General features: G+C 40.6%; 2 protein-coding genes across 2 annotated transcripts; both read right to left on the bottom strand.

Moving 5' to 3' along the window:
* Position 1: 1 nt before the first annotated feature.
* Positions 2-16,297, bottom strand: LOC132967142 (regulator of nonsense transcripts 1-like). The gene is made up of 24 exons (XM_061033996.1): positions 15,908-16,297; positions 15,367-15,509; positions 15,044-15,133; positions 14,465-14,632; positions 11,215-11,395; positions 10,856-11,017; positions 10,636-10,723; positions 10,239-10,337; positions 9,943-10,051; positions 9,496-9,655; positions 9,003-9,121; positions 8,702-8,866; positions 8,218-8,332; positions 7,787-7,930; positions 7,438-7,651; positions 7,179-7,296; positions 6,556-6,712; positions 5,944-6,086; positions 5,664-5,838; positions 5,231-5,312; positions 4,163-4,327; positions 3,837-4,057; positions 3,530-3,652; positions 2-2,854 (listed from the first exon to the last, which is right to left on the bottom strand). The coding sequence occupies exons 1-23, from the start codon at positions 16,076-16,078 to the stop codon at positions 3,533-3,535; spliced, it is 3,309 nt and encodes a 1,102-aa protein (XP_060889979.1). The 5' UTR covers positions 16,079-16,297; the 3' UTR covers positions 2-2,854; positions 3,530-3,532.
* A 372-nt stretch (positions 16,298-16,669) lies between these two features.
* pgpep1 (pyroglutamyl-peptidase I) lies at positions 16,670-25,820 on the bottom strand. The gene is made up of 5 exons (XM_061033989.1): positions 25,672-25,820; positions 23,782-23,834; positions 21,850-21,966; positions 21,119-21,351; positions 16,670-19,766 (listed from the first exon to the last, which is right to left on the bottom strand). The coding sequence occupies exons 1-5, from the start codon at positions 25,703-25,705 to the stop codon at positions 19,571-19,573; spliced, it is 633 nt and encodes a 210-aa protein (XP_060889972.1). The 5' UTR covers positions 25,706-25,820; the 3' UTR covers positions 16,670-19,570.
* Between the last annotated feature and the right edge of the window lie 177 nt (positions 25,821-25,997).

Genomic DNA, 25,997 nt, shown 5'->3' with positions numbered 1-25,997 from the left:
CTCAAATTGAAAGCCTTTATTGATTCAGTTTAACAAGAAACAACCATGTGATCAAACTTCACTGCAAAAAAGACAATTTCAAATTATTTACATCATACTGAGCTCTCTTGTCCATTGATTACATTTTTGCCTCCTGATGAGAATCAAGAGTCTGGATCCAAATGTTTTACAACTAATCTACAGCTGAATCACTTTCTCAATGATCAAATTCATTATGGCTCAGAAGATGGAAAAAGAACACCAAAGCAATAATATTACGGCAGCAGGTTTTTAAAGCTATAACATGTTAGGATTTCAGTGGTGGAACAGGGTGATATTTTTGCACACCGTCAACAAAACAACTACTTCTAAGTCAATTAAACATGGCAACATGTACTCGTAACATGATTGTCACATGACGGCTGAGATGAGAAGGCTAAACAACAGTGAAGTACATTCTTACTGTGATCAGAAAGTATGTTCCCTGGAAGAGTTAATCAACTACAATCCCTCAGAGTAAAAGGAGAAGACACAAAACTAACAAAGGAAAACAGCCTCTGCCTCATTCCTGAAGGCAGCTAAATGCTACAATAACAGATTTGAGGAAATCTACACAAAATGGCTAAATAACCAACCAACTAAACAAAAAAAAACGACACAAAGCAGCAAATCGTCAGAAAAAAAAGCCATGTTTAGATCAGCCAAGGTTCACAAAGTTCTCCTGGAAGAGGGTTATAGATCCAAGTACATCCCAGAAGAACTCTACATGAAATACATAATGCAGGCTAAACAGCTTTACACAAATCAAAAGTCCACAGAAGGAAAAATAAATTCTACCAGCCTCTGTTCGTTTTTACTCCACAGAGAAGGAAGGTGGCTTTTTGTTTTGTTTTATCCGCCCATCCTTTGAGAAACAACCCTGATGCTGAGCTCAGTGATCTCATCATGACCAGGCCTGATTAAAATTAAAAAAAAAAAAAAAGTAACAAAGTTTTTTTTGTCTGTGGGTTTGTTGAGCCCTCTGGTGTGGAAGGTTTATTATGCTGGTAGTTTGATTCTAACTACATTCATGCTTGTGCTGCAGCTGTTTGTCTGAAGGTGATTGGTTATAGGCACTGAGTCATGTTTCTCCTTCACTTTTCTTTAGTCTGCTTGCCATCATCTAAACACTACTGATGGCTTCCCCGCTGTTAATAACTGGGGGATAGTTAAGGTTTCAGAATAACTGAACTCACATAACAACCAAAACATTTTTCAGATCATGTCCATTTCTTAATTATAGGGTCATGTTACGACATGTTTGCTTTGTGAAAGTTTTATTTTGTCACCCTCTTTTTGTCATCTTTCGAATACTGTGGCTGGGCAGTATGGCCATCATTTAGATTTCGGGTGGGAACATCATTCGCGTATTATAAAATGCTGTGTAATTGACACTTGGTTAACACAATCCTTTTTTTGAAACAGAACAGTCTTAACGCCACGTTTCCCTCTAAGGCTTTAACTCTGGCAAAGACTTGAATATGTTTTCCAGATCTGGAAATGCTATCTTCTCTGTTAGCCACCTTCCTTTTCCACTCCTTACCTGTGGTGGATTGATTGCCACAACCCGCTGTAAGCCTCGACTTCATCTTTCACACGTCATCTTTCTTTGCTCATGATGTTTGGCTTCTGTCATGTCGAGCAGGGATTTGTGTGACGAGTGTTGACAGTCCACATCTCTCCTAAGGAATCAATCAACGCAAAGCATTTGAGCATTTGCCAATCTAAGCGTACAGAGTGTTAAAAAAAAAGAAAGACATCTGGTCATGAAGCACTGTGGGACATCAACAACCACTTGCTTTCAAAGATTAAAATAAGGAAAAGCTTTCACTGAAACATCAAGTGACACTGAGTTGAATATTCAATGCTGGTCATGTTTGATAGTTTCAATTACTTTTTTTGCAATTTTGTGCTCAGTGATAAGAAAGGTATTTCAGAGAAGAAACAACTGTCCAATGATCGCGAAATCAGTGGGATTCGCGTGTCATGCCTTGGAAAACAGTCTGAAATCCCCTGTGCTGCTCCACCACTGACGTGGCTGAAACCACCCCATGTAAGAGGTTGTGATTGAGCCAGTGGTTCTTGAGGCAAACAGAAGGTATTTCACTTCAAGGCTCTTTAATCCCAGTCTCAAGCCGTGAAACCGTGTTTTTACTTCCTCTCCCGGAGGGTGTCGACTGCTGCCCCCTTCAGAGGCTGCTGAGGTTTTTGGGGCCCATTAGAAGATATTTGTTGCCACTTTCCTCCCATTACAAACCAAATTTAATCGATAAATGTTGAGTAGCTGACGCTTTTAGCTTGGGGATTTTGTGTCGCTTGTTCAGTGGCTTCCGGAAATAATGCCCCCTGCAAGTCTGGATAAAAGGTTATTCAGATTCAGCTGGAAAGCTTTGATGTCCATCTTAACATGAGATAGCTTTGCTTCCTTCCCTGGAGGCTGTGGGTTGAAGGGGTTGGCTGGATTATTTTGTTGGGAGTTGGGCCTCTTTGGATTCCCATGAGACCCTTGAGATCTCCCCCTCTGTTTCCCTCAGCAGCCCGACCACTCGCTGCCATTTTCTCGACTTCCCTCCTTCACTTTGCACGGACAGCTGTCCCTGCCTCTCTCTTGTTCTCTCGGCCTCTCTTGCCCGTCCGTTCGTGCTCTCTTCTTCTTCTACCCTCTTATTTCACTCGCTGGTCATTGGTTTGGTTTCGCTATCCCGTCGCTTTCACTCGGTGGTGCTTCGGTTGTAGCAGAGGAAAACAGGTATCCATTTTATGTTTTTATTATTTCCCAGATTAAAAAGCTGATGAACTAAGCTCAGCTCAAGCCTAGCTCCCATCATCAAGTGACCTGAAAGACACAAAACAAGTTTATTTTACTTTTTGTCCACGACATAATAATAACAGAGACCTGAATGTGTAGCTTGAAAAAACAAAGGGTTAAGAGATATTTCGGGGCATCGACTGTGGATAAAGTAGGAAACCATGGAGAGAGAGAGAGAGTGGATAATGGCATACGGGAAAGGAGCCACAGGTCAGACTTCTATCTTGGAGGACTACAGTACAGCCTCCGTACATGGGACGCGACCTAACTGCTAGACTATATGCGCCTCGCAAAATCATTACAAAGACCATTTACATCATGGAAGACAAGTACATTTTAGATTAGTTACAGGACTGACAAAAACCTCAGAAGTGCAGGGAGGATACATCAACAGACAATGACACAAAAAGACACAAAATCAACAAATCATCAGCTGGAAACTGTTACAATGAGGAATTCTCAACAGTTTAAAAAGGTGAAACACATCTAAACGTTTCAGTTAGACATATTCAGTCAAAAAAAGTGATAAGAGTAACAGTGGATGGTATGAAAATTAAAATTCTGTATGCGGATAGAACTGGTGGGGTGGCACACAATCATTGAAGAGAGCAACAAATTCAGTAAGGAAACAGGAAAACTGCTCCACAGACCACACTTCTAATATACCATCCTGTAACTTCAAACACACCTTCATGTACTTACACTCTAATACTGTGACAGTCCAGTCACCCCACCATGTTGGTATGCACGTTCACCCTGGTAAGTCGAGTCCTGGGACAAAGCCACGTCGATTTGGGACTTGAACTCATCGCCCAGGTAGCTGTCCTGGAGAACATGAGAACAGAGACAAAGTTACAATCTAACCCATATGAGCTCTATCTCATCAATTTAATTTCTTCTCCTGTTATATTATTCCAGATCAAATCCAATGATGAACACAAACTATTGCAACAAAGATACAGCTCAAAAATGATGTCGAAAATAAGTGTTGGAGTAACATTGGTGTTACCTGGGACAGCTCTGGTTGGGATAGTCCAGGCTGGCTCATCTGAGAGGGCTGGCTCATGGAGATGTAGCCCTGTGTCAGCGGCCCCTGGGAGAAGGACTGGGAGGCCCCATCCTGGCTTGCCTGACTGTTTGGTCCGTTACCATGACTGCCACCCTGGTTCCCCGGGCCTCGGAGCCTCTGCCGCCCTCCACGCCCAGGTTTACCCTTCATAGCTCCACGACCTCAATGGAAAAATTAGATTATTTTTGACCATTTACAAACTGTATCAAAATAAACTCTTAAACATCCCTGTAACAGTTTATTGGAGTCTCATTGCTGTGCGCTACCTGTTGCAGGGCCATTGGTCTGACCCAGGTAACTGGGAGGAGGCATGGGTGGCATCACCAGGTTGAAGGGTATTGGAATATTCATGGCGGCCATGTGACCGGGGCCTGCCCCTATCATTCCAATCTGGTCATGAGTTTGAAAGTACATGTTGGATGGCCGGCCGGCTGTAAGAAAACACACAGATCAAGGTTCATAAGAGTGGTGAAGTGGATCACAGTTGATCCGTGATCCAGTCGGATCATCCCCAGCAGTTTCTGGTCACATGATCTACGGATCGATGGAAAGTTTATCAACATGGTGCAATTGAATTGATTCAGTTGATTGCGTTGGCGCTTAATTCCTGGTCAGAGTCTTGGTGAAGGCAGTGTTTACGTGAGGTGTGCATGCGCAATGGATATACAATATCATAATAGGAAGACAGTTCAGTCTTTTAAAACATATTTTTTCCACAGACTTTAACTTATAAACAGGGCATAAAGTGTTGATACTTCAGTGTGTATGGTGACTTTGTATCAAATGCTGCCGAGACATTTCTCCGTTTCATCTCACCGCGTCTGTATTTATCAGGCAGCAATCGTCTAGTGTGACATCAGTGACTCAACAGCCTGCTCTAGTTGGTAGCGGTGTACGGTCCAAATACCAAAGAAATAGTCCCCAAACGCACGCCAAAAATAAAAAAAAGATTACTGTAGACAACAGCAGCAGTTTTGTTTGAAAAGTTGATGGCACTGACGTGGGGTAACAAATACTGATATTCCTCCCCTCAGGTAGACGATACAGAGCTCCTGTTTTTTTGTGTTAATATTATTAATGACTGTTGAGCTCAGATTTTCAGTATTTTCAATGAGATACATTTAGAATTTTAATGCTGTAAAAATGCAAAGTTTGAGTAGAAAGGTTATATCATAAATATCTTTGTTTTTTGGGCCAATCTGATCCGTGATAAAAAATTGGTGACCCGAACCGAACCATGAGATTTGTGGTTTATGGACAGACATAGTTTAACTTGACAGTTTTTCCCCATGATGATTTTTGTTATGTCAAACCACACGATATTAAATACATACCAGTATTGCTGCGGTCGTAGGCTGAGCCAGGGATGAGGGCCTCACGGGCGTCGTACATCGCAGTGCTCATAAAACGTCCCCCCTGGAAAACATTACACAATAACCATTTTGAACAGCTGCATACTCCAGAGAATTAAGCCTTCAATTACTGATTATCGGCCCTTGACCTGAGTATGTCACTCTATTATCCATTAATCCACTTATTGCTCTCCTCTACACAGGTACACACTTCAGTTTGATGTGTGTGAACAGGTGAAAAGACTAACAAATGTTTGAATACCTGTTATTCATTCTGTGTCTGATTCAAGGATGAGAAAAACTGCCTACAGCTGATCCTCCCTGATACCATTTTGGCCGTCATGAGTTTGTCACCGACTCTCGATGTTTATGTCCAGGACATGATGATACACAAACAATTGTTAGTGGTACTCACAGGGTTGATGGTGTTGACCAGCTTGCGAGGCTTGCTGAACTGCATGAGGCTCTCCCTCAGATTGTTGAGGGGTCCCTCCACCAGGACTTTCTGCTCTTTGTAGTTGTTGAGCAGGTTGTTCCACAAAGGCTGCTTGGAGAGGGCTTTGGGGTTCCCCACAATGATCACACCATACCTTCATTCACAGCACAAAATGAATAATTCAATTATGAGTCTCTACGGGGAATCTACTGTGCCACATTTACACCTTTTGACGTTTTAACAAATAAGAGGTTTTTACTTGGCTCTGGTCAGCGCCACGTTGAGACGACGCGGGTCATTCAAGAAGCCGATGCCCTGGTGCTCGTTAGCTCGGACACAGGACAGGATGATGAAATCCTTCTCCCTACCCTGGAAAGCGTCCACGCTGGCAATTTCCACTTGCTATAGTGGGACAGGGGGAGATGATCATTTGGGGAAGATTCCATCGTTAAATCAGTGGACTACATGATGTCCAACACTAGAAATGATAACTCAAGTTTACAATCTATAAGAATTCCAATGTGTTCTCGACTCTGTCTCTTAGTTTCTTAAATTCCTTTCGGACTCCATTTTTTTCTCTTTTTTTTTCCAAGATATTTTTTGGGCCATTTTGCCTTTATTAGATAGGACAGCTGAAGAGAGACAGGAAATGTTGGGAGTAGAGTAGGGGATGACATGCAGCAAAGGGCTGAGGTTGGATTCGAACCCACACCGGCTGCGCTGAGGACTATAGCCTCTGTATATGGTGAACGCGTCACAACCGCTAGGCTATCAGCGCCCCCTTTAGGATTCCTTTTTTAATGACTTTGGTAACATTCATCTGTTTCATACAAGAAGCACAGCTACATCTACATGATTATATATGACGTACCTGATAGAGTTTGGTGTGCAGGGAGCCGCTGAACTGCATGTACTGGACCAGGTAGGAGCGCTGACCCTCGTACGGGGTGATGATGCCGATCTGGTCAGGTTTAGCTCCAGCCTTCAGCAGCCTGGTGGTGATCTTCTCCACGTTGGCAGCCTCAGTCCTTAAAGACACCAACATCAATTAATTAATTCACTGTTCAGTATGAAGGAAATCGCATCTGAGGATAAAGGAGTGAATTAGTTAGTTGTAGCTTTTATGTCAGCCATGTCTTTGGCACCTCAGCTTTGCATAACCTTTAAAAGAAAAAATCTTCTCTGATTGAACTTTCATCCCTCCCCAACAAGATTCATTCATGAAAATAGAATCATGACTTTCAAGGAATATTGATGTGAAGTGAAGTGAATCCACCTTCAGTGTTCCATCATTCCCGATGACAAGATTGACCAGAAAAAGACTTTATCAACCATTAAGGTTGACCTTGCAACTATATCAGCCTGCCATAACAGGTTAGTTGGGAAAGAAGAGCTAGTTCTTTCCAAACAACAGCATTCAATGCACTCTTCTGTAATACAAATTATTAAGAGCTGTGACATAAACAAAGTTACACAAAAAACAAGTGAGGTTACCTGTTAAGGTAGGATGTTCCAGAGCTGGCAATCTCCTCCTGGCCTTGAGTGACATAGAAGAACATGGGCTTATCTGGCTGCGGCCACTGGAAGTCAAAGCCTTTCTTGATGCGGTCAGCTGTGAAGGAGAAAAATATATGATTAGTCATTTCTTTTCTTACATAGGTTTGTGGCTATTTTACAAGCTACTGCACCAGCTCAATGGAAAATGTATTTACAACCCCCATTAAACCAGAAAAGTAGGTGCTTTTTGACAAACCTGCAGTTACACCGTTCTGCAGGGAGCCCTCGTAGAAGATGTTGGATGGGAAGGCACTGAGTGCTGGGTGCATGCGGTACTGAACCTGCAGGCGAATCGGACGGATCCCCAGGACCACCAGGCGTTCAAACAGGGACTGGGAAAGACCTGCTTTGGCTGCCTTCTTACACATCACCACTGGACCCAGCTGACAGTGATCGCCCACCAGAATGAGCTGTGAACAGAAAGGTGACACACCAGAGCTTGAGTTGACATGAGAGCATAAAGTAGGATGTTTTTGTTCATGAATGTTAAGGAAAGTCTCATCATCAGAAACTATTGTAGATTAACTGTAAGCATGTATTTTTACCTGCTTAGCTCCAAGCACCACAGGCACCATACACTCTGGCTCTGTGGCCTGGGTACTCTCGTCAATCAGGATTGAGCGGAACTGCATCTTGGCCAGACGTGGGTCACCAGCCCCGACACAGGTACAACAGATAACATCAGCATTCTGTAAAAAAACAGGGCAAGGTCAAAGAAAACCACACAAAGATAAGAAACAAGCTTGTAGTTATTGCATCACTGGTTGTGGCCAAATTGATTACTCGTACAGAATAATGAGAACACACAATATCAGATTTTGAGGCCAAAACTGCAGTAGATGTGCATGAAAATTGAAGATTATTTCTCTTGGTTTAAGCTTACAACTACCAGGCGCTACAACAGAGAAGCATTTACCATGAACAAATATGTCAGTGTTAAACTTTATTGTTATAACATTTTAGAACTCCTCCTCACCATGAGCAGCTCCCTCTCTGCTGTACGTTTCAGAGCTCTGTAGCGTTTCTCATCAGCAGACGACAGCTCACCAGTCTCATCCTTCAGCTGCTGGAGTTTCTGAAGCTCTGGCATGCTGCAGAGAGAAAACACACATCAGGATGGAATCAGAGAACACACACTGAGGCAACTGTAATCTTTTGGGACTATGGGTGTCATAAATGGACTTTTAAGAAATCTCTTGTTCCTCTGTTTCAAAGTAGAATTACAATATGAACTTCTGTTGACAGTGGAAACTCAATGAAGCCATCCTCATTGGTACCTAGTGTATTACAGAGTACGAACTGTGACATAAGTTGTATAAATCAGGGTTAAGTATTCCCACACTGCCAAAACTTCAATTTCACCAAACTGCTGATATGTGATCCAATAGTTGAACTTGTAAAAAATGGAGGAATCTACAAATTAGCTTCATCTGAGGTTGATTTCCCTGCATGTCACTGACCTGTCCATGTTGCTGATCTGGTTGTGCAGAGCCAGGAAGGACACTGGAGACTCAATGGCCTCCCTGCTCTTTGCACACAGCCTAACAACCTTCAGTCCAGTCTTGTCAATCTTCTCAGTCAGCTGATCCACAGCAATGTTACTGGGAGCACACACCAGAACTGGTCTGAAAACACAAGAGAGAGAGAGAGAGAGAATAGAAGCAGTTATTTAAAATACAGTTACCAGGGTGACAACAATGAAACAACATTATACAAGATTATTTTGATTGTGGGTAATTATAAAAGTCCCTTGTGTCATACCCGTTGCCTTGCCGGGACAGGTGGTATACGATAGTGGCAGAGGTGACGGTCTTCCCAGTGCCTGGAGGACCCTGGATTAGACTGAGAGGCCTCTGCAGCACCGTCTTCACAGCGTACACCTGAACAAATAGTTAACAAACAAAAGAGAATTCAGACCGGATGAAGTGATGGAAATATGGATATCAAACTATTTCTCAAAACAACTAACCTGAAATAGACCAAACTGTACTGGTATTCTACTCAATCTACTTATAATTAATAAAACATAATTATAATGATGGTTTGGGATCCAAATCCCCATCAAAACAAAAACGGATGCAAGGTTTTGACCACCTAATTAGAGGCTTGCTCTTCTTCGTGAAAGTCAAATACTTTGTTTGTTATTCAAACCTGTTTAAAATAGCAGCGCTATACTGATGCACTGACACCAGGAATAATTCACAGTAAATACAACACACTTTTTTTTTTTTTAAATACAGGGAAGAGGTCTGACCTGTGAGTGATTGAGGTCTGGCAGGCCCTGGGCAGTGAAGCGCTTTGGAAGCTGGCACTTGATGGTGACATCCTCTACCTCGTGTCCGAGCAGTTTGTGGTAAATGTATCCAGACACAGATGTCTCATCCACTGCAAATGTCTTGAGGGCGCTCTGCATCCTGCAGCAACACATGTACAAGTGTCGGTCATTATCACTTACTTACAAGCCTTTACCCACAGAGTAAAATTGACCCAACATCTTTATTTTAAAAATGACAGACATCTGCAATTCATACACAATTACATACTGTAAAGCAGTTGGTCTCAACCTGACCCCAGGTTGAGAACCAATGATCTTAATCATGAATGATAAGTCCTATGAACTGTGGATGAATATGGTGACGTAGAGAGTTAGATAAACGTTTCCATCACATTGACAATATAAGGATATAAAATGTTAGCATACCTATCAAAGGAAGTGGACTTCCACACAAAGTCCACCTGGAAGTTGTGGGGGATTTCAACAGGCGCTCCAACACTGCTCCGCAACTCAATGGCAATTTCATCCCCATAGTCTTTAAAAACAGGCAGTTAAGGTAATCAACATCATCATGAAGGTACCTCCAGTCTCTACTAGACCTTTGTAGTTAAAACTTAGCAGCTTTACCTTTACAAACCAGTATATGTGCCTGTATAAAAGATTTGAGGACAATGTAATGTAATAAATTATTTGTATACAACTGATATGATTATAAAGGATACTGTCAGGAACTTTGATGACATGGCCGATTCCTTTCCACAGCGGGGCCAGGTCTCCCTTGTACCGCAAGCAGATCTCGTCACCCTGCATGAGCCTCATATCTGGGATGGATACACGGACACAAGTTAGAAATCTTTCTGCGCTAAAAAATAACACACAACAAATAATCTAGGGAGGATGGTCAATGTTCATGAACCAAAGGATACAGTACCGTGCACGCACAAAATAGCACAAGACCCCATTACAAAAATAAAGGCAAAAACAAATCCAAGCACACATGCCACCAAAAGATGCAGGGTTTGGGGAGGTTGCGTGCAACTCTGAAGACTGAATGGGGATGGGGAGGGGCTCTATCTGGACCAGAGAACCACTGGGAGGAAGTAAGGAATTGAGAATTACCACCTGAATCCGTCTTGGGCAGTGTGAAATAGGCAATCCGCTTTTTATTCAGACCCAGGTCCCACCTGACAGTTATATTGTCTTGGGTCTATAAAAGAAAAGGTAAAGATTAATCGAAAAAACGATTGAGATGCCGAAACATAATAATAAAAAAATTATAGAGTTTTGCATTATGTCTGACAAAAAAAAAAAGACGTCACCGTAAGGTGCTTCCTTGTACCTGAGACTCCTTTAGCTTCTTGTCATAGTCAGCCTCAAGTTTGACCAGAGGGCCAAAGATATTTTGATACTGGTACGCGTCCTCATAGCGCAGCAGCACATGCTGGGGCTCCTCGTCCACTCCCGGTTTCTCCAGGTCTTCCAAGGTGGCACTTGGGTTGTCCTGAGAGAATCAAAGAAACTGTCAATAAAACGTACCTCACACATCCAGTCCCAAACTTGTGGAAACAAATGCCCGTAATTAGCTGCTTTTTACAAGCCTTTTGCAATGGTTTACTGTTAAAATATACAATCCATCACAGCATGACCATGAGTTAAGTAACCCTGGAGAGAAAGCTTCCCTGCCTGTCAGCCACTTACCTTCCACAGCTCCTCCAGCTTGTTGATCTGCTGGGCAGTAATCTGACGGGACCGAAGTTGCTCCTGCTCCGAAGGGATCTTCACCAGCCAGGATAGAAAGCAGCGATCCTGGATCAGTGGTTGCCACTGTGAGCTGTCCCAATTGATGTCTTTCAAGCTGCTCTGGCTAGCACAGGGCTGCCTGCATGGATATACAAATTGCATACAGACAGGAACTGAGCTTATGTGTGGGATGTCTTCCTAGAGTGTTTCTCACAGATCTTCTGACCATACAAAGGGTTAAATTAATGCCACAAAGCTGGAAGCACGAGTTACAGGTCATCAGCAGGGAGTTCCTTAAGCACCACCTGCAGAGTAAATTGCTGACTGCTTAAATCTGTATAACTGTTCAGTCCCATTTTGAAAGAATACCTAGGAACTGCATAGTGATCAGGGATGTGATCAACATCAGACAACAAAGCAGGATATTCATCATATTACACACAAATATTAAGTATAGAGTTGACCTATGTTATTAATATAAGCTCTTTAACCATTCAATAAATAAGGTAGAACAGGAACGATCGTCGAATAAATATTCAACATTACTTATTTATAATAGGTAAAATTGTGTTTTTTGTTAATTGTGCTTTATTCCAAAACTTATTTTAGGTTTTGTTCACAGACTACTTTAATCTGCTCACGTTGCTTCCCTTCCATTCTATTATCGAAACATACACATGCAGGCACCGAAATTGAATTCAGGTACCTGAAATCAATGCAGAACCTTATGCTTCCATCCTTCTTTGGTACTAGCATTTGTCTCCGTCTGATCTTTTTACAATACTCAGCAGCAGTTTTATAAAGTTGTCTAAATAACACAACTTGTGAAATGTTTCCAGTGAGTCTATTGCGATCCTCTTGTAGACATGACTTATTAATATTTAACCATTTTGAAACAATCGTAAACAGAAGGATGCAGAGCATGTGTCAGACGCTACTACAAAACCATAGGCTGTAAATACTTAGGGCGCGGTCACACTGGCCATCCATACCGTGCCCAAGCACGCTTCAACCCTAAAGTCCAGTTCATTTGGCCAGTGTGACCGAGTTTCATGTCTGTATCTGACTAAAATGACTCAATATAAGCCACAAAGTAGCTGTCATATTCTCTGTGTTGTTCTCCGATGTATTTTATTTTTGTATCTCTCTCTCTCTCTCTCACAGATGAGTTATCAAAAAATGTATACCCCCGTACAGTGTGTGCCGTAGGAGATATGAGCTTATCAGACCATTTTTGTTAAGTTCTGTTGTAAAAACTGCCATTTTCGGCATTTTTGCATTAATTGGATAGGACCCACAGTCAATGGGATTGTACATGGGGCATAACGACATAACAGCTAGGCTATCGGCAGTCTGCAGTCAGCCTCAAGCTGATACTCGACAAACTGCAGAATTTTGCACTTCCGTATTGGCTTCATTTTTCAACACCAGAGTTTGCTACTTGGTATTAACGCCTGTGTAGAGCAGAGGGAGAAAAAAGCGAGCTGTCGCGCAAATGATCCAGACTTATGTGGCTCGTTCTGATGTGCTGTTTCCGGTCCATCTGTCCTGTGCTCTACCGCGTGAACCTCTGTGTGACATAAAGGGGATTTGAAGGGGAACCCAAAAATGGTTACCGCTAACTGTATCACCAATGTTACCAGTAATCATCAAGAACTAGAACTTCAAACCTTTCAGGTCCTGCAAGTTTAGATTGAGCCAAACAGCGCGACATCACTTCTACAGCCTGCTGTTGCGCCTTTATCACCAGCTTTCATCAGACCGTAAAAATATAACTATTACTGAACATTTCATTCTAATCCAAAAACGATATCACGCACAGGCTGTCCGATCATGCAGAGGTCCGCTGGTTTAACCGAGGAGCAGCGCTAAAATGCTTCCTCGAATTGCGCATGGACATGGCACAGATTCGTGGCGCATAAAAAGTCAGTGACAGAGTTAGATTACGATATTGCGGACACGTAGAAGAACGGACTGCCAGACTCATATCAAAAGTCTTTTAACTGAGTTTACTTAGTTGAAGAACGTGCACTCCACACGGAGCTGATCAGACTGCAGTGCGCAACGCTGAAGGATAAATTCAAGTCTGTTGGTTTGGAAACATGTTATCATTTTATAATGCCTAACACTAAAATACCTAAAGATGACTTCAGTCTTTGCATCAAAGACACTCTGTGTGTTTGTGAAAACTTATTCATGTGAGCAGGTTTTATCTGTAATGAACCTTAACGAGTGCAAACTGTGCTGTGGCCTGACACACACACATCTAAAGTCTCTCTCTCTCTGATCCCAGGGCAGGTAGAATAACCTGTGTCAAAGTTTCTATAACCTTGAACAGCAATATTAAAACATAATATAATAATCTCAAACAAACATAATTATTCATGTTTTCTTCTGTAATGTGGTACATTTAAATATTTCCATGTGCCAATATGCAGTTTGCAATGACAGAGTTAACCCCTCTGCTTAATGTACTTTTACATTTTACGCGTTAACATGCAGTTTTCTGTACAATTACCTTTTTTTGTCTTTTTTTTTTTTTTTCTAATCATACATAAGCCTATATATCCATGTGTTGAGTTATAGTGATGTCTGCAAAATTAGTCCGGCCCACTTGAGGTCTCATTTGAACAAATCCGGCCCCCGACCCAATAGGACTGCTCTACACCTTATTCTTGTTTAAAAATCATTCACATTATATGAAAGTTATGGAGAGCGATAAAAAGGTGACCTTATGGCGTTAAAGGCGACGCAATGAAAAATTTGGGTGCACCTAAATTTTGTGCTGGTGCACCTAAAGAAAAAAAAAAACTTAGGCGCACCAGTACAACCAATGCAAAAAGTGAGTCTGGAGCCCTGCCCCTCTGGCACTCAAACATCAGAGAAAATTATCTTCATAGTCCCAGTCACCTGAACCCAAAAATGGTTACCACTAACTGCATCACCAATGTTACCAGTCATGCCAACAAATCATCAAGAACTAGAACTTCAAACCTTTCAGATCCTGCAAGTTTGGATTGAGCTAAACAGCAAACTCAACTAGAAATCTTAACCTCTCTTGAAAACTTTCAAAATATTGAAAAACTGTTCTCAGAGAACAGTGTTAAAGCTCTTTTATTTTAAATAATCATTTTTAATAATTGATTTATACTTGGCTGGAGATATATTGAATATAAACTTAAAATAATTACGTAAAAATAAAACTTACCTGCAAAGTAGCACCACCACAGAATCGGCCTTGGCTGGGATGAAGCCCAGGAGGAACACGTTGCGGCAGCCACAGTTGTAACACTCCAGCACTGTCTCGCCCAGTGGCCCATCTTTATGCAGCGTCACCTCTTTGCATTTTGCTCTCACCAAATGGTTCACAATGTGACTGTCAGAAAGACCATGAAGAAAACCGTTAAAAACGTGTCTCGATAACATGGCTGCATATATCAATTTTAAGTAAGCATGCAAATACATAACTAGTACAACAACAAAGCAGACAATATAGATCACTTGACTACTTTTAATTTGCATTGCTTTATGTCAGCAGCAGATGGGAGATGGACCTACAATGTGATTTAAAAATGCAACTTCAATAATAGTTTCTGCAGACGACGAACCATCAAGACCATCATTTTTAAGGTAAAAAGCGGGGCAGTTTGAGATCATTCATAGTTGTAATATTTCATTGTAAAGACTTTAAGTTGGGCGTGAAGTAACATCTATCTGGCTACATAAGCAGCTGATGTTCTGATGCTGATATGTGAGGTGATAAGGTAAACATGAGGAGACAGCACACCTGCCAGATGTGTTGCCACGTCCATTACAGAACCACTTCTTGCTGGTGTTGCAGTACACAACACATGCTGGATCGTGGATCCCACAGTAGCTGAAAGAAAAGCAAAAAACAGCATAATTATAAGTGCAGTTAAAGCCATATTCTACTCATTTAAAAAAAGTTTTCTTTTGGGGGATGCCAAACAGACAACATGCTCAATAAAGGAGGAAGTAAACACATGCTTTTGAGTGAGCATACACAGCCTTGTGTATTATCAACTTCAATTTCACACGTGATCAAATGTAAAGTGACATCCTGACATGGTGTGGCTCGTGTCAATGTACCTGCACGCGTGCACAGGCAGGTCTTTGGTGTAGTACGTGTCTTCTTCATCTTCCTCAAAGTTGAGCTCGGCCAACAGCTGGCTGGCTTTGGACACAGAGTCATCCAGACCACCATTTAAAAGACCTTCATCAGGACCATTAACCTGCAGCAAAACACACACAAGCTTTACCCAACAAACTCAATGCTAACGCCAAATCTGCAAAAAGGGACACAGCGCGAAAAAAAGCATGATAATAACAAGCTGAGTGACTGACAGCGATCTTCACACACATCTTTTGGTTATTACAGTATAACCCGTGAATTTGGTTCCGTATGTACAGTGCAAAACAAACGTGCTACGCCGAGTAATATCACTTTGTGAGTTTAGGATGTGGCGATCAGCTTGCAGCCAGCTAGCGGTAACAGCTAGCTAACAGAGCTAGGTGTGCTAGATCCAATAATAGCGGGCTAACATGCATCGCTGGGTCGGCTAGCTAACCGAGGCTAACGTTGGTAAACTGCGCTTTATGCCGCCTTCCTGTGAAATTAAAAGCCTCAAACCTGACTGTCCAGCTGGCTCTGTGTGTGGCCTTGAGTTTGCGTCTGGCTTGGAAGCGTAAAGTCGGTGAAGTCGTACTCGGAGCCCTGGGTGTCTGCTCCGAGTAACTCTGCTTCCTCGGTGTCCAGGAAGGTGAGGGTTTGGGAGCTCGGCCCGTACGCCTCCACACTCATCTCGACTCTCAACTTTCGCTTTGCCGAATTGTTTCCGTTGTCCGTCTAAAGAGGCGACTAAATCCTCGATGTGTTTGTTTATCTACAAGTGATTACGAGGGCAAGTCGCCGACTGTCTTAATTTGAACCCAAACAAAAATGGAACCGATCAGAAGCTCGAGAAATCCAGCAGGTCCGACGGCGACGGTGACGAACTTCCATGCGCGTCTCAACGTGTGACGTTCACACGGCGAGGCGGATGACCAAAGATAGAGCAACAGAGGGGAAGAGCTCTCACTCTGATCTTATTTCCGGGTATCAAAACGGAGTTGTTGGACCTTTGCGGGAATTATATTATTTAATATTTATCTAGAGCATTTATTCAAAGCCTAAACACATTTAAAGCCATATGAAAAGCTTGAGAGATTCGTCAAGGTTTTTGATTGGATAACATTTGAGCTGGTAATAGTAATTGAAAAATGTTTTTGTTCACGCAGCCTGAAATGTATATTTCAATCTTCAAATGTCACTCAGTAAAATCGAGTAAAACTCAACTACAACTACAATAGTTTATAAAAATCGTTGTATCAAAAGACACAGAGACGTTCCATGTTATCATTTCATTCTCTTTATTTCCAAGCATTTGCTTCTAAAAAGCAAAGATTACATTTTTGTAACGTTGCTTTGTTAATGTCTAAAGTGGATTCTTACCAAATAGAGAAATTCACAATAAATTCACAGAGCCATAATGTTATTGTACAACAGAGCACACACCAAGATAAAAATAAATACATTTGAGGTAGCCACACATTTGACTGGACAGTATCAATAAAATATCTTTGAACTGAACTGCTGAGCAATTTTAAGGCCTTTTCACAACACTCATTAATTACAAGGCACAGGAAAGAGTCAGGATCAGACATCACCTCATCTGTAAACTCGAGGCTTTCACTATATGTTGGCAGGATTTTTTTGGGAGGGGGGGGTCAGATCCACCACAACCCTTTGACTTCCTCACCTGCAAACAAGGAACTTAACCCTGCCCACTATTTCAGTAATTTCAAAACAGATCTTAAAACCTCATACCAAAGATGTAGGTTGAAAAACGAATGCCAAGATTCAATTCAAGCATGTGTTCAGCTCGGTGTTCAATGATGCTACGTTATGGTACAAACAATTGAATTAAAATAACATACTCTGCTAAAAACTAATGACAATTCACGCAATCTAACTGGCTGCTACATTACTGACCTTGTAAAAAAATTAAATAAAAGGCTTCTACTGCTGCAATGTTAAGCTAATTGTTTAGTTTCCTCGATAGATTTTACAGTTTTAAACAATATTCAGCTAAGTTTATCCAAACAAATTGTCTTGCTTTGGATACATAGGTTGCTCAGGCAGAACAGAGACCTTTAAAAACTAGAATGTCTGTAGAGTCGTCTACAGTTTGTTTGTTTGTTTAACAGGTTAAACAAACCAAAGGTACAGGATATAAATGATGACTCACTGATAAAGCATCCATAGTAATAATAATTGGAGAGAAAAACATTAAAATGCATGTGTGCATGCCTGGAAAGCTACATATTTCAATTTAAAGTGGCTGAAAAAAAGCATTTTCACAAATCAAATTGCTGTTAATATTCCAGATAAAGTCACATTTTAAAAAAAAGGAAAAAAAAGAAAGTGCTACAGAAAAGAAAGTCCAGGCCCAACTCTGACTGAACTGAGAGTCCAAATCCATGAAATCGAATCCTCAGGTAAAATAAGCAGCTAAATCTGAGTCAATGACGGGCACAACAGAAAACTTTTGTCAATGTATAAAAAACAAGGGCTAGACAAAAAAAGAGAAAACATGGGATTGTACTACTTGAGCTTGAAAGGTTGCACACTTCAAATACAATCACAAATTTTCTTCACAGTCTGGAACATTTTCAGAAAAGCTTTGTATCTCTCTTAAGGGCTAAAATATATTGGTTTTTCTAATTACCGTATTATTATTGGATATGCACTTTAGATTAAGAACAGGACAGCTATCTGAATGTAATGGTGAAGCCATAATAGAAATCAGTGAACCTGAGATCTGTAAAAAAAATAACATTGCACAGCCTTGGGCCAGATCTCAGTAGCGTGGAATTGTGGTTGTTCTGTCAGAAGTGGGCCAGACAAACTGGGGAAATATGAGCTGGAACCAACCCGTTCCCTGATTTAAATAACCTTTGTAAAAGAAGGCAAATTCACAACTTCTTATAAAGAAAAAGGACTAAAGAAACAATTCAACATCAAGTGTGAAACCACATAGTAAGAAGGTAGTTAAAAGGAACCAGAAATGAGTAAACACAGTTCACTGCTAATCATTTCTACTAAAACCATTATGTATTGGGTACATTGAACATTTAAAAACCTTTGGACGTAAACAGTTGAATTAATCATAATGTGAAATCAAAAACTTGAGGATGAAATATCCTGAGAGTTAAATACTCGCTCAGCCATGTTTTCAAATGGGACTTCTCTAACCATTTGAAAAAACCCTAACCGCCTTTTAGGTGCATCATAGGAGTCACATTTAGGACTACAGGTCTATAAGGTCTCAATGTATACAAACAAATGTTAACAGCCCATTGTGTCTGTGTTCTCTTAATGAGCATTATACTTTTCGTATAGTTTTTAACTCAGCAGTCAGAATATTTAATCTTCATCTAAAGTGTGACTTTTTAATGGGATCAGGTGTTTTGTTTTTTTCAGCTAAACCCTACATTTTTTTTTTTTTACACATATTGGGAGACATTAAAACACAAGATAATCAGGCAAGTAGTATACAAAGCAAAAACCGAAGACAAATAGTGATTTCACACAGAAAACTCCTGAAATAAATCCTGATATTTTCAGGAGGAGCTTTTCAGACTTTTTACAGAGTTTCTCCTGCCAGCTGCCTAAATGTTTTTTGCGCATTAAGTCCGAGTGAGCTGATGTGAGAACGCAGCACTCAGTTACCCGGACAATTCACATGGAGCGGGTAGGAGGGGGTGGTAACGTTTATGTCCTGTGACAGGTGCACCGCAAACGCTACTATCTCTGTGCACGTAATTAAACTGCCGCATTATGTTTTCTGTTCACCAGTATGTTGTTCTCCGCACTTTTGTTAATAGTGTGATTCCGTCAAACTTCATGTAGCATTGATATAAAGGCAAATATTGTCATTATAGCAACGTATAGTGGAATCTATTGCTTCACCGGCCACTTCCCCCCCGTCTGACAGGGATAGACTCCCGCTGGTAGGTGAATATGTGAACAGCCAGGTCAGGAGAATCTCCAGAGCATCTCCTGAAATGATCTAGATATTTTCAGGAGTGCATATGTGAAAGCAGCTAAAGACAAATAAATGCTGGAAAGATCAGAAACAAGGAAGTTTTTGTTTTGTCCAAGACAATAAAAAGAGGTTTGGCTACTTGTGGTTAAGTGCAAGTTCTCCTGTGTGGTAAAGGCTGAAGAGGCTGGTTGACTTCTGGAGGTCACTTAGTGGAAGTGCTGTTGGCAGTGGATCTTCTCCTCGGCCTGGTCCAGAAGCTCGAGCATCTCTTGAATGATGGCCTTCAGTGCACGGCCCAGGTCTTCACCGCTGTAAGGCTTTCCAAGAGGAGGCACATGGACGAAGGCAGAGCGACCATGGCTCAGATACAAAGAGGTGTAGTAGGTGAAGTCACAGAGATACCTGTTCGGGAAGTGAGCACACCATCAGATGAGTAAAGTCAATGTGTTATAAAGAAGAGAAAATAAAAGCTATGAATACCTGCATTACACACGGGTACAGCTTTATAACAAATCATGAGCAGATGACCCAATAAATAAAAGAAACAAGAGTGAAAAAAGAAACATTCAGAGTAGGTTTAAGAATGAGTTTGTAAAAGGACAGAGATATTACTTCGACACATGTTTTGTGTCATTTACAACAATAGAATTTGGAGATTGTAGTCGGTTAGTAACAAATACTAGAGAGAAGAAGATATGCCCACACACTTGCTCGAAACACCACAAAAAGTTTAGACGAGAGGTCTTCTTCAGGTGATCATTCTTATTTTAAAGAAGTATTAAATGTGCCGGCATTTCTTCTCTCTTCTGTTCTTGTATTGCCCTGGCTGCACCTGTGTGATGTGCATCAAAATACACATTAAACACATTTCTCTCTTACCCAGATTCTGTTGTGATGGTTTGTTATTATGAAATGGATTTATGATCAAGTGTTTCTGAACTTTAGTTCTAATAAGCTATTTGATACCAGAGAGAGTGGCAGTAACATCATCATCATCATCGTCAGCTCTGTTGACAAGTGTGACTCCTGCGGCTCGAGGTTTCTGCCTGGTAGAAGGACGTTTTTTTCCTTGCCACTGTAACTTTGCTAAATGTTGCTTGGTGCTGTGCTCATGATGGATTAGTATTGGCTCTTGATTTATTAAAAACTGTTAATCAATATGGGTACGTCAAAAACTCTATACACAGTCAAGTTAAATGAATCGCAAAGATGTATTTTATACAATTCCTTATAATGGTGGCCCATGACAAAAACACAAGCTCCGCTGCCATCTTCAATGAAGAGTATGTATCATTCTTTTCAGGATTCAAACATCTAAGTTATTAATGACCTGCTATTGTAGCAAAAATGCCATTTACAATTTCCAACGGTAAAGATTCAGGGTGGTTGATAAGACTGACAGCTTACAGAGAGAAGATTCAATTTCTGGCAGAAAAGGCATATGCAGAACAAGTTACTGCTTTGACCACAGCAGTCAACAAGATCGGCACAAAATGCATGTTCCTCACAGTGGCTTCAAGCAAAGGGAAATCAATCCTTTTGTTCCTATTAATACATTGTTCCCTCAGCTGTCTATCACACCGTTAAACAAAATTCCCCCCATTTTGCAAAGAGTAAAAATGTTCTTCTTTAATAGACAAAAATCCATGTGCTTTCATGTCACAATCCATCTGGAGTTTAAGTCAGTGATCCAGTGGTGTAAGTAAAACAAAAAAAGGCTAATTCTGACTGGCAAAATTACAGGAAATAATTACCTTCCAGCATCTTTAGAGACAGAAACAGCTACTCCAAGCCCCGAGGCCGTCACTCTCTTACAGACCGATTCCATGTCAATAACTGAGTCGATACAGTCTGGACCTCCCACGATGCAACACTGCGAATCAGGACAGAAGCTGCTGTTGTCCAGGCCCTTGTAGCCATGATTTCTGCCACACTTCTCCAGTGTGACGGTGGTGGCCATACCTGAGACGCCAACGTGAACGACCAACTGGAAGAAAAAAAAAAAAAAAAAAAAAAAAGAGAAGATCTGAGACTTACTCAATTCAGATTTACTCAAATATTTTGGTCCCAAACACAAATTGAAACATGATAAATCACATATGAGGTGTATAAAAGGAGTGGTGATTCATTTATCTGGGGAGGAGACGCAAACACGCAGATCTCATTAAAAAAAATACTACATCTTTAGGAGCCCCATGAAAGTATCATATTTCATATTTGAATGCTCTCAGAGTGGGTCTGAGACACACTAAAGCTAGTCATTTGTTACAAACAGTAATTTAATAATTGTATGTAGTGTACTTTGAGGCAGCATGTGTTACATGTGTAATTATCTATTATATGCCTTTACGATGTGTGTGAGATCCAACTTTGACTTGCCTTTAGAAAGTGACATTTCAATCAGACTGAAACTGAAGCAGACATGAGCTGCTGTAGTTTATCTCTAGATGTGGAAAAATGCTGATCGGTCATATGTTTCTCTTACCAGTGGATGATACTGCTTCCATAATGAAGGAACCAAACTCTGGACTGTCTGATACTCTACAGGAACTTCTAAAACATGCAAGTCCACTTCACTTCCAAGTCCAAGCTTCTTCAGTTCCTGTAAGAAAAAAACGAGAGCATGTAAGCTGAAGTGCTTTTTGCATTTTCACATAGTATCTGCACTAAAAAGATGTTTTAACTGGAGCATGTTACAGTGATACGAGTTAGAACAGCTTAGCGTCTGAACTCTGTGGGACCTCAAATCTATGTTAGCACTGTGTTCTGTCACGTGATGCAAAGTGCATGATGTTAATATCATTAAGCACAACATTTTTCAATGATTAAGGTAAGATCTGGGCAAGAATAATCAATGATTTCAAGAGGAAAACAAAAAATCAATGATTTCAAGACTGGAAAAATTGATTCAGCCCAGAATATGTCAAAATAACTTGGAGAGAGGTGGTGAAACTATTACAACAATGCACTCAAGGGAAGGGAGTAGCACAGAGTTATCTATATGTAGGCTGATGAAGCGTGTTTAATGTGTGGAAAAATAATCTGTTCTCAAAGAGCCATTTACAGGTGTATTTAAGCTTTAAACAGCATTGCCACACTTCTCTCACTGTGTATTAGTTTGGTACATTTCCTGCACCTTTTACCATTTATACTTACAATTAGTGCCTACTTGCAAGGAAATATTCAAAAAAGTACATCCTCACATTTCCATTTGTACCCATTTTTCCTGCATGTCATTTCACACTCCCCCACCCTTGTCTCTGACTCTCTTCACTTTCCTCTCAATAAAAGGCATAAAAGCCCAAAAATTACCTTAGAATTTTTTTTTTTTTTTTTATATATATATATATTTATTTTCCAAACTACAACAAATCCAGTAAGAAAGTCTGTTTTCATAAATGAATATTAATGAATAAAACTGTGAAATAAAAGAAGCAATCTTACATATTCTAAGTAAGATAAATCTGTGTCAGATTCACAGCCAGTGACCGGCATCTCCACTTGTCTCCCCCGTAGGACCAGAAGCCTCGGACAATGACCCCTACTTGTATTGAAAAGAGGCTTTTTTGACCACGTCTGCGACCCCACCACAAAGCAGCCTATTGTTTGCATTTAATATCCTTATCAAGTCCGTCTAGACACCCTGACAACCTCTGTCATCCCCCACATGCAGTTTCCCCAGTAGGACACAGAGAGCCTATCGACTCGCTGCTACACGACGTGAAGCCGGCCGGCAGCAATCAGAGGAACATTTCACTGCCACATACACAGGTTTAACAAGAGATATTAATTTAGTCACACCTACTCTCTCTCTTTTATGTCTGTTTACATTTGACTGTTTGTGCAGGAAGCCAAGTCTTGGCCCAAAAAAATATTGATCTTTATAATTATATAGGTAGTGTCTCATATTTCACAAGCATGTCGTTTTGTCTTCATTTAAAAAACAACAACAAAAATGTCATTACGTAAGGAATACTATTTAAACAAAATATTGAATTACAGCAGTCTAATTTTAATTGATGATCCTGATCATTACTTACGCATTGGCAGTAAAGAGATTAGGGAAATATGGACCAAAAATCATATCTCAATATTGTCTAGCTGAATGGCGATACTCGATATATATCGATAAGTCTTTCATTAACAGTGAAAACACATGAAAAATAAACTACCTGATTGTGAATTCAAACAGTAATATTGCAAAATAAAAATGTTCCTTAAATTCAATAAAAGAGGGAGAGAGGAGGAGCAGGGTTAAGAGGAACAGACAGTCATCATCAGTGAGATGAGAAAAAGGTGAACTGGCACCTCTGTAATGTTATTTTAATGCAACATAACATCTTGTTTGAAAATATATCGATATATCTTAAAAACTTGATATATTTTCCAGCCCTAAAAGAGATACAACATACAGTACCTGTACAGCTACCCAGCTGGCGTTGACTGTGTGCTCTCCAAATGGCCCAAAACCTGCAAAAAAACACACACACTGTTATGATGCAGCACTTAGGAAAAATAACTATTCATTTTTTTTTTAAAAACAACAAATGAAAAAGCATTTAGTTTTGAAGAAGTAGTAGAATACACATCCTAGTCTGTTGTATAATAGACATAATAAAATCTTGTGTACCTTATATGTTGCAGTTGAAGCCTTACTATGTGTGATCCTAATGCTTTTAGTTTAATTGTTTGATAGAGATACTTTTGAATGTTTGACTGCAGGATACAGAATCTGAATGTTCCTGAATGAACCTTTAAAAAAAAAAAAAAAAAAAACATCTTTCTAAAACCAAAAAGAGAGGAAGGTGTTGTTAGATTAGCAGCATTCTGCTCTTTATTGAATTAAAAAATTAAAATCAATCATCATAACTAAAATCCCTTCATGGCTCACTCCATATATGATCAAAATCACAGCAGAAGCCAATAGATATTCACCAGGACTTGTTTGTGTAGAGATCTATAACTGATCCCCTACCACCACCCTTCCAAGGGTCAGCAGGTCCCTTGGGGGTTGGATGGGTGGGTTGGGGGGGGGGGTCAGTCTGTCTGACATGCTGCTGAAAAGGAGCAGAGTGAGGGGCCGGCAGCTGCCAGCCGGCCCGCTATTGTGAAGGTGCTGTTCCCAGGCAATCTTCACATCTTGTATCAGCTGGGACTGTGAGCGCCTGCACCCTCTTTGTGTCTGAAAAGTCACTGCTGCTGTTGTCCGGCACAGTGTCAATACTAGAGACTGTAGTTTTGCACTTAGAAATGATATGTTTTATGGGCTGGTAGACAAGTCACAAGGAGTTTTAGAAAATAACAGTTCAAAGCGCAGACATTTATTTGGAACTGTTATCATAAGGAAAGCAAGGTGATAAATTAAACATAACTGTGTGAGCTTCTGTACCACAAGTATCACAGGAGATAATCAAGACTGAAACATAATCTCTGGCTGGATTTTAGACATTTTATTTACTTTACACTGTTTTAAAAAAAAAGAGGATTTTCTGGCACAAACTTCACCAACTGATAAGGTGCATGAAGAGTGAAGCAACACTTGTAGTAAGAAGATCAACTTTATTAACAATGTAGACCGAGGCGTTTGGGCTTCATCAGGGTCATCAGACACTGTTTTCCCAGATCTGTAAAACTGCAACAAATCTGGAAGAAGCTGAAGCGGAAAACAACCTCCTGTAAACTGACATTTTAAGCAAATAAAAACCAAACCCCAAAAGGGCCCCTTCCTTTTAAAAGGACATTTTCAATATCACAACAAATCCCTCCATAAATATAATCCTATAAAAGACACAAAGGATAAGGTTAATTGTAAACTTTGGATGTGAAAGCCTTGGGAAGCAACAGATTTGATGTGAAATTAACAAAATTTGAATGGTTAAGATAACTGACTGTATTATTTTGAATAATAGGACACTGTCATTTACAATTAACGTTATCTAATATAACGTTATGAAGAATTGCGAGGTATGTAGAGATTTAAATAACATCCGATTTCATGCACGATTTTTTTTTTTTTTTTTTAATCGGGACATTATTTTGTATGTTGTGACCCAAAACCGTCAAACAACCACAAAGATGATGTCCACCAGTTTGTCAGTGGTTTGATCCCCTGTTTGTTTTTGTTTTGTCTTCATGAATGAAGAGTCTTAAACAGCGTTTCCAGTAACTGCACGGACAGAAGCACTTATGAGCCTGACGCCATTAACGTTAGAGCAGCTGTCATTTTCACAACTTTTCCTCCACTTCAGCCTCCTGTTTAGTCTTTCGAGAAGAGACGACAATAACAGCTGAAAGAAAGCGGACAAACCTGTAACCACCACCGTCCGTTTACTGTTATCCATCGCCAGTCCCGTTGTCTTTTTAAACAGTCTTTCGTCTGAAACTGGACCGTAAAAGGGAGTTCAGACCCTCCGCAGCCGACGGCTTCTCCTGCCAGACACAAATGAAAAAACTGGTCCTTCAAGCTGCAGGCTACGTGCGGCGTGACGTCATTACGTCACCAATTAGAAGACAGTCATTTCTTGACTCAAAAACGACAAAATGGTTCACAATCACAGGCAAAAATAAGAAAGACAAACGTTTTATGTCCAAATAGGCCCTCGTTTTGATGCATTTTTATTGAAACCGTCTTTT

The sequence above is a fragment of the Labrus mixtus genome, chromosome 3 (assembly GCF_963584025.1).
Source record: "Labrus mixtus chromosome 3, fLabMix1.1, whole genome shotgun sequence".
Lineage (NCBI taxonomy): Eukaryota > Metazoa > Chordata > Actinopteri > Labriformes > Labridae > Labrus > Labrus mixtus.
Note: the sequence above shows the minus strand (reverse complement) of the source record. Positions and strands in the feature narration are given on the sequence as shown.